This window comes from Prionailurus bengalensis, chromosome B2, assembly GCF_016509475.1.
Source record: "Prionailurus bengalensis isolate Pbe53 chromosome B2, Fcat_Pben_1.1_paternal_pri, whole genome shotgun sequence".
Classification (NCBI taxonomy): Eukaryota; Metazoa; Chordata; class Mammalia; order Carnivora; family Felidae; genus Prionailurus; species Prionailurus bengalensis.
Window position 1 is genome coordinate 124,714,431 of NC_057349.1, and position 17,039 is coordinate 124,731,469.

A 17,039-nucleotide genomic window follows, 5' to 3' on the forward strand; every position below is an offset into this window, starting at 1 on the left:
CTTACCTCCTGTCTTCTGCGCCCCCCCCCCCCCCCCCCAGGCAAAGAACCTACTTCTCTGCCCCAGGCTCAGCATAACATCACTTCAAAGCCTATCCTTGTGGAACTCTAAGCCCAGTCAGGGAACATGACTCTCTTTGACACACCAAAATATCCGCCATGTTGGGCAGGGTCCTTTCCCTTGAGGTCAGGGGGCCTTCAACGTGGATCCATGTGAAATTGGGGTTTGGGGGACTCATGAGTCCTCTGAAATGATTTCTGCATTTCTCTAGGAAGAGGGTCCTGTGCCAGATAGTTTATGCTTGTGATCCCAAAAAGGTTAGGAAACAAATCTATTCGAACTCTGCTCAGATCTTTTGAGACCAAAGGGTGTTGGAAGGAACTTGGCTTGAGAGTCAGATGGATTTACATTTGGATTGCCTCTAATAGATTGTAGCTGTGTAGCCTTGGACAGGCTGTAGAACCTCTCTGAACGTCCATTTTCTTAAATGCAAAATGGGGTAAAAACACCTATTTTAAGGTGGAAGTGACAGGTACACTAAACAGAAGTAAGTGCTAATTTTATTTTTTCCTCATTTCATTCCTTGCATGAAATGAAAGCAAGTACCTGTTCTGTTGTGTTTCTGGCCAGATTTTTCCGAGCACCCGTGATGGTGCCTTGCATACATAAGGCACTCAGATGTTGGTTGAATAGATGCTTGGATGGATGCAGTGCCTTGGCTCAGTACCTAGATGAAATCTATCTACTTTCTCAAAACACTTATTTTCTAAGAGACATCTTGGTAGTCTAAGATCTCTCTCTAGAAGAAAGCTTGGTTTTGCCAAAACCCTCCCAGGACAATTAGCTCCACGTCCTGTGCAAAATCTTTCTGCATACTGTGAGAAGATTAGATCTTATTATCCTGTGCTGCAAATCACGATCTGTGCTGGGCCTTTGTCTATATCAGGACAGGGCAAACTATAGCCTATAGGCCAAATCTGGCCTGTTGCCTGTTTCTACAAATAAAGTTTTATTGGGACATATCCCTGTTTATTGATTTGTGTATTATCTACGACTGCTTTTGTGCTGTGGTACAGCTGAGTACTTAGGACAGAGACACTATGGACAGGAAAGCCTAAAATATTTATTATCTACAGAAGAAATTTGCCAGCCCCTGATATGTATTATTTGTACTCCTTACTGCAGTCCTGCTGGGTTGGGCTTCAGTTGCCCTTCTTATGTAATGGGAAGCTAATATCCAACAAAGTTAAGTATCTTGATTGGGATTCTACAACTTATAGTTAGGGTTTGAATCTGGCTCTGTGTGATTCCATAGCCCATGTTCTTTCCACCAAATTCTGATACCTTTCAAGTCAACCAAAGCCTAGTGGAACCACTTACATCTTTCAGTCCTGTCTGGTGACCAAGAAGACTAGCACAGGGAGCAAGCCAATCAGTGATGTCCTCTAGAATCGGGGTGCAACCTGGTGGCCCTCACACTTGTTCGTAACCTGGCTGAGGTCTGAAGATAAATCGTGTGAATGTATATCTAGATGAGAAGGTGGAATGTGGATTTCACGGACTATTTCTGAAGGTGGCAAAGCAATAGGAGTCTGCAGTGTTTTGTTTCTTGTTGTTGTTGTTTTAATATAACTTATTGTCAAGTTGGCTAACATACAGTGTATACAATGTGCTCTTGGTCTGGGGGGTAGATTCCCATGATTCATCAATTACCTACAACAGAGTCTGCAACTGTTTGTATGCAAACATAATGCTGCTTCCCAAGGTCAGAAGGTTCGGCATTTCCAGGTGTGCCCTATTTGCTGAATGTGGTCTCCACTCTTGTTTGCTGCCCTTAGTGAGTAATGTGTGATACTTACGGATTTTCAGCACACGGCCGCTCGACAGAGACTTGCCCTTCCCCAAGCTGCGAGGCTGTAAGAGTTATGGGCCTTCATGCTCGCTCATTGGTCCTGCGCCTTCACTGGCAGATCTCACTCTGAATGTGAAAGATCTTTCACGGTGAATGAATCCTGATGGAAATTTGATTGTTTCAAGGGTTTATAGGTGAAATTCTGTGGTTATTCTGGCTCATACTCCATCTGCCTCTCATTCCTACTTCTCAACTTTCACCCTTCCGGTTAATTTTTCCAGCTTATAAACTGGTTATGATTAAACAAAAGAAAAAACGAATTTGGAAAAATCAACTACTCCTGCTTTAACTGAGGGTACAGACGCGTGTGTCTTGTAATGGTAGTGAAGCTGGTAATAACAGTACGGTGACAAAATTCCAGCCACCCCGCTGGAAGTAACACAGTTGGGTAACTTACCCATCTGTCACAGGATGTGTCTAATGAAAAATGGTTGTGGAGTTCATCGATTGTCACGTAAAAGAGGCTATTGCAGCATTGGGTTGGTGAGGGGAGAGGTGAGAAGGATTGGGAAGGTGGATGTTCTTTCTGGTGGAGTCTGTCTTTGTTCTGCTGATGGAAGGTTCCATAGAAAAGCAGTAGAGCTGCCGGACAGATAGGAAGGAATCAAAGCTATAATTAACTTTGTGTTTCATTGGGTTCTACAACAGTGATCCTTATTTCTCCAAAGATGAAATCTTATAGTCTTACCCTATAGCTTTTATACTCCCTAAAGTCAATCAGTCTTTCGGTTTATGCTGAGTAGATAAAAATGATACTGCTGCAGTTAAAGTGGGGGTGGAGGAACCTGGTAAAATTAAGGAACATTTCATTGGTTATGCCAGTATAGCTCCATGGGGAAATAACAGGTTGATTAAAATTCTTGGACTGTTGTTTAATTATTTAGAGTGAATGTTCTAACAAAGATTTTTTTTTTTTTTGGTAGCCCTTTTGGTTTATTCCTAACGTATTTTAGTCCCCATTTATTTGTTTTTAAGCTTTAAAATATCCAGGGCACTTGGGTGGCTCAGTCGGTTAAGTGTCTGACTCTGGATTTTGGCTCAGGTCATGAGTTCAAACCCCACATCAGGCTCTGTGCTGACCTGCTTGAGATTCTCTGTCTGTCTCTGTCTCTCTCTCTCTCTCTCTCTCTCTCTCTCTCTCTGCCTCTCCCCTGCTTGCTCTCTAACTCTGTCTCAAAATAAATAAATAAATATTTTAAAAATACCCCAAGTACCTCTCCGCATAGGTCTTTTTCATCTCTCCCATGGCACTAGGTACTTCTCATTGGTCAAAGCTGTTGCTATTTTGTTTATCGTTCTGTCTTGGAAACATGTTTATTAGGAACCCAGATCTGCCTAATGGAGGCTAAAAAGCAAATTTACAAATTATATGATTTTTAGAATTCAGATCTGCCTGATGGAGGCTAAAAAGCAAATTTACAAATTATAAATGATTGTGGAACATTTTGAATGGGAGAGAAACTGACAAAATAGACTTTCAGCTTATATTGATGAGACAGACTAGTGGTGGTGATGCATTCTCTTTGTAGATAAGAGAGAGGCATGAGCAAGGCATAGAAATCTATTCTAATGGTGCTTTCCAGACTTGTTCACCCCAGATGTACCGGGTATAAGCAAGTATATTTAGGAAAGAGCAAGGCATGTTCATGGACTGGTAAGAATCCCACCATGTAATAATTTGTGCGTCAAAACAATTGTTTGAGAGTCCTTGTGTTGGCTCTTCCTGTAGCCAAGGCAAGTGCTGATATGCTATCATTTCTGTTCATATTTCTTTAGCTGTGGCTTTTTTTAGGTCCCTGTGCATTTTTATCGTTGGTTATAGTTTTTATGTATGTGTGTCACAGCATTTGGGAGTGGGTGTACATAAGGCTTCAATCATTTGACTGCCAGCTTTGCTGAGCTCATGTGTTTTGTTGTCCTTATTTATGTGTTTGCCAGGGAGAAATGCTTGCTACCTCTCCAGTTGGCTTTGGAATCCAAGAATGTGAAACTGGCCCAACATGCCTTGGCAGGAATACAGGTAAGGCTCTCACTGGGTGCAGTCAGGTGACAGAAATTGACAGTCTACTTTGGCATTGAAAGAACAAATACTTAACATTTTGAATACTAGCCGTCAAAGACCCAGACCACAATTTGATTGAACTAGGTAATAACCACAGAGGACAGAGGATTTTCTTACATTTACCAGCGTTTCTCTGTGGATCGCATTATCTTGCTGAGCCTTTGTCATCTGATACTGATTCCTGGGGACCCAGCTAGGCTTGCATAGAAATGAAATGTTTTGGAGGATGGCCAGCTTTAGGAGAGCCCAGGATCTCTTGATCCCCCGTGAAACATCTCAAGTTCTAAAATCTTATATAAATTCAACATCTGTGGTTCTGCGTAAGGAGAATTAATAGTGAACTGGAAAGATTTTATCTTGTTTTCCATTTTACAGTTAGGTTAGTGAATGAACTCATGTGTTTTGTTTCCAGAGCAAAATTGGAGGGCCAAAAAGAAATTTGGTGTGATCAGAAAAGCCAGGGGTGCCTGGGTGGCTCAGTCCATTGAGAGTCTGACTCTTGATTCAGCTCAGATCATGATGCCTGGGTCATGGGATCAAACCCCACAATGGGCTCCATGCTAGATGTGGACCCTGCTTGGGATTCTCTCTCTCTTTTCCTGTGCCCCTCTCCCCTGCTCACATGCTCTCTCTCTCTCTCTAAAATGAAAAAACAAAAAAAAGAGGAAAAGAAGACAACAAAACTCAGATTGCTTGAACACTTTCCTTCTCTGAGCATTTGCTCCTGTATATTTTACACCATATGTAATAGGTCTAATTCGAACAGTGCAAAGGTGATGGCTATATAAATGCATTGACTTTGAAGCAGTTTGGTTTCTAAGTGACAAAGCACTGTGTAGTTCAAGCCTATGGGGTTTATGCAGTGTGGCCATGGATGGGTAGCATTTGTCAGATGTCTTTTCACATTAGTATGTATTATTTCATCCTTTAAGTCCAGAGAAGTCCCTAATGCCTCTTAAGAGTTAATACCTCTGATGGGGCGCCTGGGTGGTTCAGTTGGTTAAGTGTCCGACTCTTGATTTAGGTTCAGATCATGATCTCACGGTTCGTGAGTTGAAGCCCAGCGTCTGGCTCTGGGCTGAGAGCACAGAGCCTGCTTGGCATTCTCTCTCCCCGTCTCTCTGTCTCTTCCTCTGTCAAATAAATAAGTAAACATTAAAAAAAAAAAGTGAATACATATGAATGAGAAAACTAAGACTCTTCTTTTTCCAGTGGATTGGAATTAGATAATGTACATGTTAATATTAGATTTTTTTTTGAGAGAGAGAGAAAGAGAGCATGCATGTCTGTGGAGAGGGGTGGAGGGAGGGAGGGAGGGAGAGAGAGAGAGAAAGAGAGAGAGAGAGAATATCCCAAGCAGGCTCAATGCTCATTGAGGATCCCACCTCAGGGCTCAATCCCATGACCTCGGGATCATGACCTGAGCTGAAATCAAGAGTTGCCCACTCAATCGACCAAGCCACCCAGGCGCCCAGTATTCGACATTGTTAAACACTGTCAATGTTATTAAATAGTCCTTGTTTTCTCCTTGGGCCAGCCATGAATATGAATGGGAGTTTGTGTTAACCTGTGTGTTTCCTTTTCTCTAATATTGTATGGATTTCCCATGTAGTTATTTCTTAACCCCCAGACACTCTAAGCTTACAGAACCGTGTTCTTAAGGTCTTGCTTTATCTGTTAATTCTAATGAGTGGGCACTGGGTATTCTTACCACCGTCTGTCGCCTACTGTCAAGTGTAGGCACTTTTGTAGGCCTTTGCAGTCTTTATCACTTTAAGTAAAAACAGGTTTGAATGTCAACTTTAACTCTGGGGTACCTGGCATGCACTGTGTGGTAGTGAAAAAACCTCTTTTGAAAGGATATGGCCAGAAGGTCAGGCAGTCCTAAGAAGGTTCGAAATGCTTGTGTTCTGGATCTGCAGTGACATTCTGCTACAAGAGGGAGTCCTTACCCAAGGTGAATCGGAATTCCAAAAGTTCTTCACCGCTGCGGCTCTACCCTGAACGGGACGAGGACAAATTTAAAAGGGACAAATACAGAATCTTTCACCAGGGTCTCAAAAATGGACTGCCTCGGGACAGAATGGGAAGAATAGCTTAATTGAAGCCCTGGTGAATGAGAATTAAGGATTTCAGGGCAAGTCAGCATAGAACGTACCGTGACTTGCAGCTAAGCTCATTTGATCCGAGACTATAATTAAAATTATACATTGCCGTTTTTCAGTTTTTGGTTTTAGGCAATAAACCCATTTAGTTATCTCACATAATGAGAATTCTGGTGGTGGTCAGTTCTAGGTCTGATTCAACAGCTCAGTGGTGCCACCGAAGACCCCATTTCTTTTTGCCTTTCCCTTCTGCCATCTTAAACATTTTTAAGACTTTTTTTCCTTTTTTTAAGAGCAATGTCAGACTTATAGTGACATTGATAAGAAGTGCAGAGCTTTCCCATATACTCCCTACCCTACCCGTTCATAACCTCCTCCATGAACAGCATCACTCACCAGAATGGTACATTTTTTTTTAAGTTTATTTATTTATTTTGAGAGAGAGAGAGAAAAAGCACAAGTTGGGGGGGGGGGCGGGCAGAGAGAAAGAGAGAATCCCAAGGAGGCTCCACATTCGGTGCGGAGCCCAACATGGGGCTCCATCCCATGACCATGTAATCATGACTTGAGCCGATATCAAGAGTCAGATGCTTAACAGACTGAGCCACCCAGGGGCCCCAAATGGTACACTTTGGCCAACGATCCACTTACAGTGACACACAATCACCCAAAGTTCACAGTTGACCTTAGGGGGCACTCTTGGTTGCATTATTCTTTAATGTCGGACCACCCTTAATGTGTGACATTCACTCTGGAGGCCGCATACTCTCAAGCAGGAGAGTATTTATGAAACCGTATCACACCAAGAACATTTAAAGATGCCTCAGGAGGTCTCGTATAGAGAAGAAAAGACTGAAGTGGACTTCATAGCTGACTTCAGATATTTTAGCTTAGTCCTCGTGGCTCCGGCGAAAGATGAAGGATTTAGAAGTGGTAGGGAGGCGGGTTGTGGTACAATCGAAGATAGAATTTTCTAGAAAATAAGAGTTGTCCCCAAATACAAAAGAGCTGCGAGGTGTAACGTTTCCTGAGAGACCTCGTGAAAGCGAATGTCCTCTCGTTCGGTTTTTGTGGGATTCGTTTTCTGCTGAAAATGCATGAAGATGTGTGAATTCGTGAGCGCTTCTTTGGTAAAGTAAAAAGGTAAACTTTTTCTGAAAAGTGAACTTGTCGACCACAAGACCTTCTCCTTTCCTGTGACAAAGCCACATTCAGAAAGGGTGTGCGTGAATGTGACCTTTGTAAGGTGCCGGATTCCCCCCCACCCTCCCCGGGCACATTCATCCTCCGCCCCCACCAACCACGTGACCTGAATGGTTGCTGTGTTATTTAGAATGACTTACCTAATAGCAGCAAAAGGTCTTTGCCCAAACTGTTGACCAAGGGTTCGATGCGTTTCTCTTTTTCACTGGCACATGGCATGAGTTCTGCCCTACCGGCCTCCACCTACGTGGCTCCCGAGTACAATTACCCTCAGTACATACTAAGATACAACAGAATGAGGCAGCAGGGGGGAAGCCTATCTGTGATCACTGCCTTGTGCCTCTTTACAGAAGCTTCTGTCAGAAGAGAGGTTTGTATCCATGGAAACAGATTCTGATGAGAAGCAGCTGCTCAATCAGATCCTGAATGCCGTGAAAGTGACGCCTTCCCTCCATGAAGACCTGCAGGTGGAAGTGATGAAGGTTGGTTTGACGTCATTAGAACAGGAACGAGCTAACCCCCCCCGCCCCCCCCCCCCCGCCCTCATTGTTACCTTGAAAATGCCTCTGCGCTGTGGTCATGCTGGCACCCCCTTCATCTGGAATGCATGGTTATCCTTGCTTATGGTCCCCCAGAATTACCTGGATTGCTGAACAGAAATGACAACTGAGTAAAAAGGTAACTTTTCAGTGACACGTATGATTTTGGGCCTGATCCTGCGTGTCTAATGTTGTTAGGTGATGTGTTTATCACTTTTTGCGAGAATGTACGTGAGTTGGTCCAGCTTAGGGTAGACCTGATCATTCCGGATATTCGGCTGCCTGTTTGTGTTAAAACACAGCGAGGACCTAATGATGTTTTCCCACATACTAAGGCTTTGGAATAGACACTTTAGGGACAGGAACACCATCCTTAGGAACCATATCACAATCACATCTTTCTTTTCCATCCTCAAATTACATGAACCGTATCTTCAGTTACCATTTTGGGGGATGGTATCTCTCCTTCCCCTGCCCTTTTCCCTCCCTTGAGAATCACCATGATTTGGAGCCCTTAATGCTGACTCTGGAACGTGTCATTTCCTGTGAATGAACGGTGAGTTGGGCAGAAGAGGATGGAAGTCTGTGTCCAGAACAGCACCTTGGTCAGAAAATCACAGCTGAAACCCCTGGGCTGGCTTTTAATAATGCCATCTGTTCATTTGGCATTATTAAATTTTTTTTTCAAAGGTTATTCATTTTTGGGACAGAGAGAGAGACAGAACATGAACGGGGGAGGGGCAGAGAGAGAGGGAGACACAGAATCGGAAACAGGCTCCAGGCTCTGAGCCATCAGCCCAGAGCCTGACACGGGGCTCGAACTCCCGGACCGCGAGATCGTGACCTGGCTGAAGTCGGACGCTTAACCGACTGCGCCACCCAGGCACCCCTCATTTGGCATTATTAAATGCCTAGGCATCCCTAGAGGAATAAGCATAGAGAAATATTTAAGAACAGTTGGGTGTTGTATAATGGTTGATTTCTTCCCGAAAATGCACGAAGGATTTTTGTCTTAGATAAGAGATTTCACTCTTCTGGGTGTGAGTTTCTCCATTCAGAAAAGAAAAGATGATTTCAGTGATGACATTTTGTTAATGCCTTGGGCCTCACCATAGCCCGTAGTCCATGGGTGATTTAGTGGAGTGACAAAGAGCTGAGACTCTGAAGCTAGCCTGTCTGGGTTTGAATACTTAACACTTACTCACTTTCTATTGGGGCATCCTCAGGCAGATTCCTTCATCACTCTGTGCCTTCGTCTCCTCATATCTAAAATGGAGGATATAATAGCATCTACCCAGTAGGATTGTTGCAAGAATTAAATAAGTGATATTTGTAAAGAACTTAGCACAGTATCTGGCATAAAGCAGGTGCTTTAGAAGTGTTACATATTCCCACTACTTCCTGCCTGCTGCGGCTGAGTCATAATCTCAGTGGGTGCATCTAGGAATATTCTTTTTTTTGTTGTTAAAGTTTATTTATTTTGAGAGAGAACATGTGTGTGCAAGCAGGGGAGGGGCAGAGAAAGGGAGAGAGAGGATCCCAAGCAGGCTCTGCACTATCAGAGCACAGCCCAACACAGGGCTCGAACTCACGAACCGCGAGATCGTGACCTGAGCCGAAATCAAGAGTCGGATGCTCACCCCACTGAGCCACCCAGGAGCTCTAATCTAGAAATATCCTTAAACACCAAAACGTTGAAAATCTCTGAGCTAACTGATCCTTAAGATCTTTTTTTTTTTAATTTTTTTTTTCAACGTTTATTTATTTTTGGGACAGAGAGAGACAGAGCATGAACGGGGGGAGGGGCAGAGAGAGAGAGGGAGACACAGAATCGGAAACAGGCTCCAGGCTCTGAGCCATCAGCCCAGAGCCCGACGCGGGGCTCGAACTCCCGGACCGCGAGATCGTGACCTGGCTGAAGTTGGACGTTTAACCGACTGCGCCACCCAGGCGCCCCATGATCCTTAAGATCTTAATCGTCTTTAACTCTCTTTGATTCTGTAAAATGTACAGTTTTGCCCTGTCCTCTGACACACGTGCGGCAGCTCTGGAGTCATAGGAACTGAAAAGCAACCACTTCTAGGCTTATTTTACTTTTCCACTTCCTCCGTGCCGCCACTGAGAGGCCAGGCCAGCTGCCGTGTTAATTAATCACTTTTGTGGCGTCCAAGTCCAGTCTGTTGAGTCGTCCTATTCTTAGTCTCCGTATACTGGAGAGTGAACTGTGGTATCATGCTGAGAGACCTATCTCACAGATTTCCCATTATTCTGGATATTCTCCCAGGAATATACCTTTTTATGGAATCCACAAATTTGTCTTAAAAATTAAAAGTACGTATTCTTCTTAAAGCCTTGGAGAAGCAGAATGTCTGCTGGTTGTGTCAACAGTAACACCTGTTTTGAAAACTTACGCTCGCTCCCTACCTGCAGCCCAGCAGTGCCTTCTGCTAGCCTTGCTGGGGACAGGAGTTGACACATGTTAACTCTCCTGGAAATGCTGGAAAATCCATCTTCATCGACTTTCTAGTGACACCATAATAGGCCGTTGGTACTCGTTGTTAATGTCTGGGAGGAAACAAGGCATTGTCAGAAAAAAGAAGGCCATAATCAGACCTGCCGTTCTTTATAATTAGATCTCCAAAATGCTTAAAAATATAAGGGCCTTTGCTCGATGTTGTTATTTTTAACCATTTAGGCATTGGAATTTGGGGGAAAAATTTCAGCTCACAACAAACCTAGCTTTAAGCTAATTTTCTTCTCTTTTCTTTTCTATGTTTATTTTTGAGAGAGACAGAGTATGAACAGGGAGGGGCAGAGAGAGAGGGAGACACAGAATCCGAAGCAGGCTCCAGGCTCTGAGCTGTCAGCACAGAAGGTGACGCGGGGCACGGACCCATGAATCGTGAGATCATGACCTGAGCCAAAGTCAGACGTTTAACTCACTGAGCCACCCCAGCTGCCCCTAAGCTGATTTTCTTATAGTATACTTTTATTTTAGATAAACATTTTGAGCTAAGCAGCTAAAACATAAATGATGAGGTAACTATGCTTTAGAGTGATATTATTATTCATACCAAATGGAACTTTATTTTTTTTATTTTTAAAAATTTTTTTTAATGTTTATTATTTTTGAGAGAGAGACAGAGAGACAGAGACAGAGACCAAGCAGAGAAGGGGCAGAGAGAGAGGGAGGCACAGATTCAGAGGCAGGCTCCAGGCTCTGAGCTGTCAGCACAGAGCCCGATGTGGGGCTCGAACTCACAGACCTCGAGATCATGACCTGAGCTGTAGTCGGCCGCTTAACTGACTGAGCCACCCAGGTGCCCCCCCAAATGGAACTTTAGAGATAGCGGTCTGACTACTTTGGCCCACAAGGGAGGGCTCCATGGTCATTTACTTCTGACATTTAGATTATTTGCATATGAAGACCTATCCAAATTATAGCATTTCTCGCTTAGAAATAATAATAATGTTCATACCCTGTCTCTATGCTGGAAGAATTTCTGTGGTAACTTTAGTACTTTTCAAAGCATGTACCCTTTTATCTTGTGATTCTATAATACTTATGATGGCCCTGTAGAAACTCTCAAATAAACCCTTGTTTTGCCAATACCATTACCATATTAAAATGTTCTTGCCCCTTGTTCTCCCTAAAATTACACTGAACAAAGAGAATTGGATGAGTCCTCAAAGAAAGGCTGGATTCCCAGTACATGTGAAAGGTATATTTATCCTTGATGCTTCTACATAGCTCGTTCTCGTGATAAATGATCTAAACCGGGCATTTCCTGTAAAACTCTTCTAGTCATTTGAGATAAATATTTTGTAGGTACTAGAAAATGTTTTAACGTGAAATACGGTAGGCATTTTCAAACGTTGGTATGCACTTCAGGAGCGATAAAGCCACACCATGCAGTTTTTATTTATGTCTGTCTAAACACAGCGTAGCACATTTTTATGACAAACCCCAGGTGCTCTATTTTAAAAAGCTACGCCATGCATTTTGCTCACATATTGCTATCTGCTAGTGTTTGTAAACATGAGAAATTGAACTGTGTCACACTCTTCAGAGTAGGTATGTAGCAGTTGTATTAAATTCCGGAAGAGAAAATAATATGGTTTGCTCTTTTAGAGGTTTCCCTAAGATTAAACTAACTAACTAATAATGGAACTCAGGATTCCGATGGCAGTGTCCCCATTTAGAAAGAAGGCCCTAGACCTGTAATTGGAGGGTTAAGAAAAAAAAAAAAAATCAGTGGTGCTTGCTTCTGACAAATTAAATTAGGTTAGATCACTTAGTCTAAGACCTGTTCTACAGGATTTTACTATCTAACAGCAGGGGGAGAAAAGGCAATTTTGATTTATCGAAATGGCCCTGGGATCTAAATAAAAATTCTATAGCTTGAGCAAATCGAGTATCCGGACCATAGAATCAGAAAGGTTTTTCTGTAGGTAGATTACCTTAGAAATGGATGAGTTGACGGCAGGGAGCTATTTAGTATTTAGGTTCAACACTTGTCCTCTTTGGTAATATTTTCCCTTGGTATCTGCCCTTTCTATAAATGCCATGCAGACTTGATAGGAGTCAGGTACAACAAACTAATGACATCTCCAACTAGAGCAATTAGGACTTTTTTCCCCACCCTTCTTGCTGGTAGATAACCTTTAGCGAGGTTATTAACTCATAGAGCCAGCTGAGTCTTTAAAACTGAAGGGAATTGTGTGGCTGGCCTTTTCTCACGTAAGTATGTTGCAGAAGGGAGCATTCTGTCTGGGGAGGGCAGCCGGCTTTGTGGATAAGGAAGGATGTGATACTGAATACTGAGAAAGCATTGGATGAATGTTCTGTTATTGGCCATTCTACTTTGCATGCATCTTGGGGTAACAGAAATGAATACTGGTGGGATACTTCACAATTTTTAAAGGAGAAATGACAGGGGCTAATTAATTAACATTTATTCTGCATCAGACACTCTGGTAAGTACTCTACATTCATACTCAGATCATACATCAAGGAAAGTGGCAGGGCCAGGATTTGAACTGTAATTCAGCTGGAGGCCGCGCGTGTGCTCTTAAACAGTGCGTTTTCTTGCTTGCCGTCTAAGCCTATTCTAAAAGGGTTGTAGGCGGTAGCCATCACCATTCTCATTCCAAAGATGATTGAACAGAAAAATTAAGTCACAGGCTGATAAGGAGCAAAACTAACAGTGGTTCAGAGTCCTGTGTGTTTTCTGTATCTTTCATGACAGCGCATTCTGTCACTAGTTTCAAGACTTAGATTCAAATACAAAGGAAGAATCAATGTCTCTTTCCCACTAGATTAGTTCTGTGTGTGTGTGTGTGTGTGTGTGTGTGTGTGTGTTAGAGAGAGAGAGAGAGACAGAGACAGAGAGAGAGACAGAGAGAATGGGAAAGAGAGAAAGAGATCAGGTTGGGGGAAGGGAAGGAGAACGCCATTTGCTGTTGAAGCATTTTTATATTTTTTAACAAAAGCCAGCCAAACATCTACAGAAAATACAAAGATGAGCAACTGATGAAAAAGAGCTGATGGCTATAGGGCTGAGAATCTGGGAGACCAAAGCTTCAGGATGTCCATTTAGAATTCTGGTCTTATAGTGAGGAGGAGAGAGTGCTTTTATGTACCAGCATTGCATTCAGTGCCTCGGCCGGGGAGGAAGAAATGGGCCAAATGGAAGGACTGTTTCTAAACCCCTCTCAGTTGTGTTTTAAAGTTTGTTTGTTTGTTTGTTTGTTTATTGAGAGAGACACAGAGAGAGGGAGGTGGGGGGGAGGGGCAGAGAGAGAGAATCCTAAGCAGGCTCTGCACCATTAGTGCGGAGTGTAATGCGGGGCTGGAACCCACAAACTGTGAGATCATGACTTGAGCCAAAACCAAGAGTCAGACACTTAACTGACTAAACCACGCAGGCACCCCTATTCTTCAAATATTTGATTACTTCCTGTGTGCCAGGCACTGCGCAAGCCACAGAAGATCCTGTGGTGAAGAAAATGAAACCAAAACCAAACAAAAACAGAGTCTGTTTGGAGACAAATGATAGAGGTATAAATTAATGAAATACATAAATACACATAAATTGTGATGAATACAGGGAAAGAAAAACCTAGGGGTCTAAAAGTATATTTATAACGGGGCCTGATGGAGGGCAGATGAAGAGGAAGACAGAGAAGGCAGTTCTTAAGAAGTGACATTTAAAATAAATTTTTTTTTTTTCAACGTTTATTTATTTTTGGGACAGAGAGAGACAGAGCATGAACGGGGGAGGGGCAGAGAGAGAGGGAGACACAGAATCGGAAACCAGCTCCAGGCTCTGAGCCATCAGCCCAGAGCCCGACGCGGGGCTCGAACTCACGGACCGCGAGATCGTGACCTGGCTGAAGTCGGACGCTTAACCGACTGCGCCACCCAGGCGCCCCTAAAATAAATATGATCTAAAGCATAAGAATCAGATGGGCAAGGGGATAGGGTTAGATAAAGGAAAGAAAAGATTGCTTTATTAATTAGAATTCATTGCAGTTGATACAGGGCAGAAGTTTATTTTCCTTTTTCATAAACTTATGTCAGTATTGGTTGAACCACATGATCTGAGATCCTTGTTTCCAGGATTTTGTTTCTCCATCTTGTGGTCCATGATGGTGCCCCCATCCCCAGCCAACAGTTCACCTAGCAACCACCTGGGAGTCACTTCTGAGTACATCCCATTGGCCAGAATTCGACTGTATGGCAACATTTCGTCGCAAGGAAGGATGGGAAGTGTAGTCTTTATTCGGGCAGCTGTCTGCCAGAGTTCTGTTCTTGGAAAACAGAGGGGATAGTGTTGAAAGATGACTGGCAGTCTTCCACAGTCACTTATCACATGAGAATTATAGGCTGGCATATTTCCCCCCCGCTAGAGGCAGCTGGCTCATCGTCCCCTCCACTACCTTTCTTACTTCACTTTCCCCAGAGGGCAGGGGTGGCCTTGCGTCCAGAGAGAGAGGAGTTTAAGACCCAGTGAATGGCCTGCAATGGACTCTTTAGGGAAAGCGCACATTGTAATCTCTCCAGATGGGTAGTCCTTAACTATCGGCCCAGGCATGACTAGACAATTTAGTTAGGAGGTGAAAACTAATCACATATTGTTAGTATTGTTTTTGTCCCCTTAGCATGACCAGAGCATTTGGCACAGGGCTTACTAATTGCTCGTTAACATGGTTATTGACTCATGGAGAGGAGAAGGTTCAGTGGACCGCCAGGGTAAATGACAAGCAAAAGACACTAAACTTGTGATTACAGATAATAATCTGCGTGCGTTCAAAAATGAGAAAAATCAACCCAGACTCACACTTTAGAATTGAAATTACCTCCTGTATCACCAGATCCCTCTTTTCATAGGTGAATTGAAGCTATAATGGTCCAGTTACTCAGCTGCACTTACACAGTGGTTGGTAGCAGAATAACTTTTTCAACTATTTCTGTTTCTGGAAAGGCTTTGTAGCAAGGCCCTCGTCTCCAGATAGGTGATATTGACTAGGTGGAGAAGACAACATTTCAGACCCGTGTTTAAGTTCACTGCAAGGTTAATGTGAATAATGTGGCTTCTGAAAAATAATGAAACCTAATGAGAGAAGAGAAATCTTTTGCAGTAGATAGGAACTCACTGAGGAAACTTTCAATGGCCTGGAGAAGGAGGAAATCGTGTAGGGTAACTGTCCTATGAAACAATCTTCAGATTCTCTTGTTTTTAAACTTCTTGACAGTTTTTCTTTTCAAATATCTGGTAGCAGAGTGGTAAGGGCATAGCTTCCGGAGCTAGAATGCCTGGCGACCTTGGGAAAGTTACTTATCTGTGGCTCAATTTTCTCATCTGTAAAATGGGAATAATGGTGATGCATGTGTCCTAGAGTTGTTGTGTCTTAAATGAGTTAATATAAAAGAAGTTCTTACAATGCATGGCATAAGGTTGGTGTTAGATTTCATTTTTGTTACAGTTACAGAAAATACAGATACAGAAAAGGGTATGTGCAGCATGATAATAAAATGAATACCTCTAAACTCATTCAAATTTGAACCAGAACATTAGAAACACCTTTGCTTTAAGAGTGTCTCCTTCCTATCTCTTGTCTTCCTCTATAGCCTCCCTCTATGCAGCCTATAATGGTAATTTTCTTCTGTAGTAATGGAAAGGAAGAGTGTGTGTTTCATCATATATATTTCTGATTCCTAAAAAAGGACTTCAACATATTTACTGTCGTTGAATTGTAGCTTTCAAAAGCTTTGTAAGTTGTTATTTATCAGTTGTCCACCTAGATACATTTAGGGTCCTAATCATTAGCTATGATTCCACAGTCTACAGAAAACACCGCACCATTTATGCCAGTAAATTTCTGTTCCACCCTACTAGGCAGAATTCATACGATTTGGATATTCTAGAAGAGCTTTACAATTATTAAATGTCTGACATAGAATCAAGTTGGCTTTGGCCCTTTAAAAACATTTTTCTTAATGTTTTATTTATTGTTTTTGAGAGAGAGAGAAGAGCTTGGGCAGGGGAGGAGCAGAGGGAGAAAGAGACACAGAATCCAAACTGAACTGTCAGCACAGAGCCCAACATGGGGCTCAAATCCATGAACCATGAGATCATGACCTGAGCCGATATCAGATGCTTAACTGACTGAGCCACCCAGGCACCCTGGCTTTAGCCCTTTAAAAACTATCTCAAGGGGCTTGCTTGGTCATGTCTATAGGTATTGATTATAAAATTATCAAAAGCTTCATGTGTATATGAGCAAACACTGTCTGAAATGAGGTGTCCATTCCAGGGAGAGTCTGAGAGGGAGAGAGGGAAGGAAGAAGTAAAGGTGTTGTCTGTTAAGAATTTACTTCTTAAAAATTCAGCTGTGAGAGTAGGTCAAAGTAAGTGTCTTAGAAATTAAACCAGAAAGGACAATTCATTGAACTTTTTAATTTGTTTTCTTTTAGACTTATTTTCATTGCCTTGTTCGGCGACTATATTTTCATTACCAGCAATACATAAAACTTTGTAGGATTAAAAGCAAAATGTTCAAAGACAAGAGTTCCTAACCTACCAGGAAAGAGGTAACCATGTACACATTTACCATAATCCAAGGTAGTTGTGTATGTTGTAAGCAGAAGTACAGTTGGAAAACTTCAGAAGGAGAGACCACATTGAGCTGGGTAGATCAGCATTTCAAGGAGG

The 17,039-nt window shown here is 42.6% G+C and overlaps 1 protein-coding gene across 2 annotated transcripts in view; it reads left to right on the forward strand.

Annotated features, from left to right (window-relative positions):
- Positions 1–17,039, forward strand: part of ARFGEF3 (ARFGEF family member 3) — a 187,922-nt gene that overhangs the window by 41,159 nt on the left and 129,724 nt on the right. For both annotated transcript variants that reach the window (XM_043592445.1, XM_043592446.1), the window contains exons 3-4: positions 3,851–3,932; positions 7,633–7,764. In XM_043592445.1, coding sequence (XP_043448380.1) covers positions 3,851–3,932; positions 7,633–7,764 — 214 coding nt within the window. The remainder of the gene's footprint in view (positions 1–3,850; positions 3,933–7,632; positions 7,765–17,039) is intronic.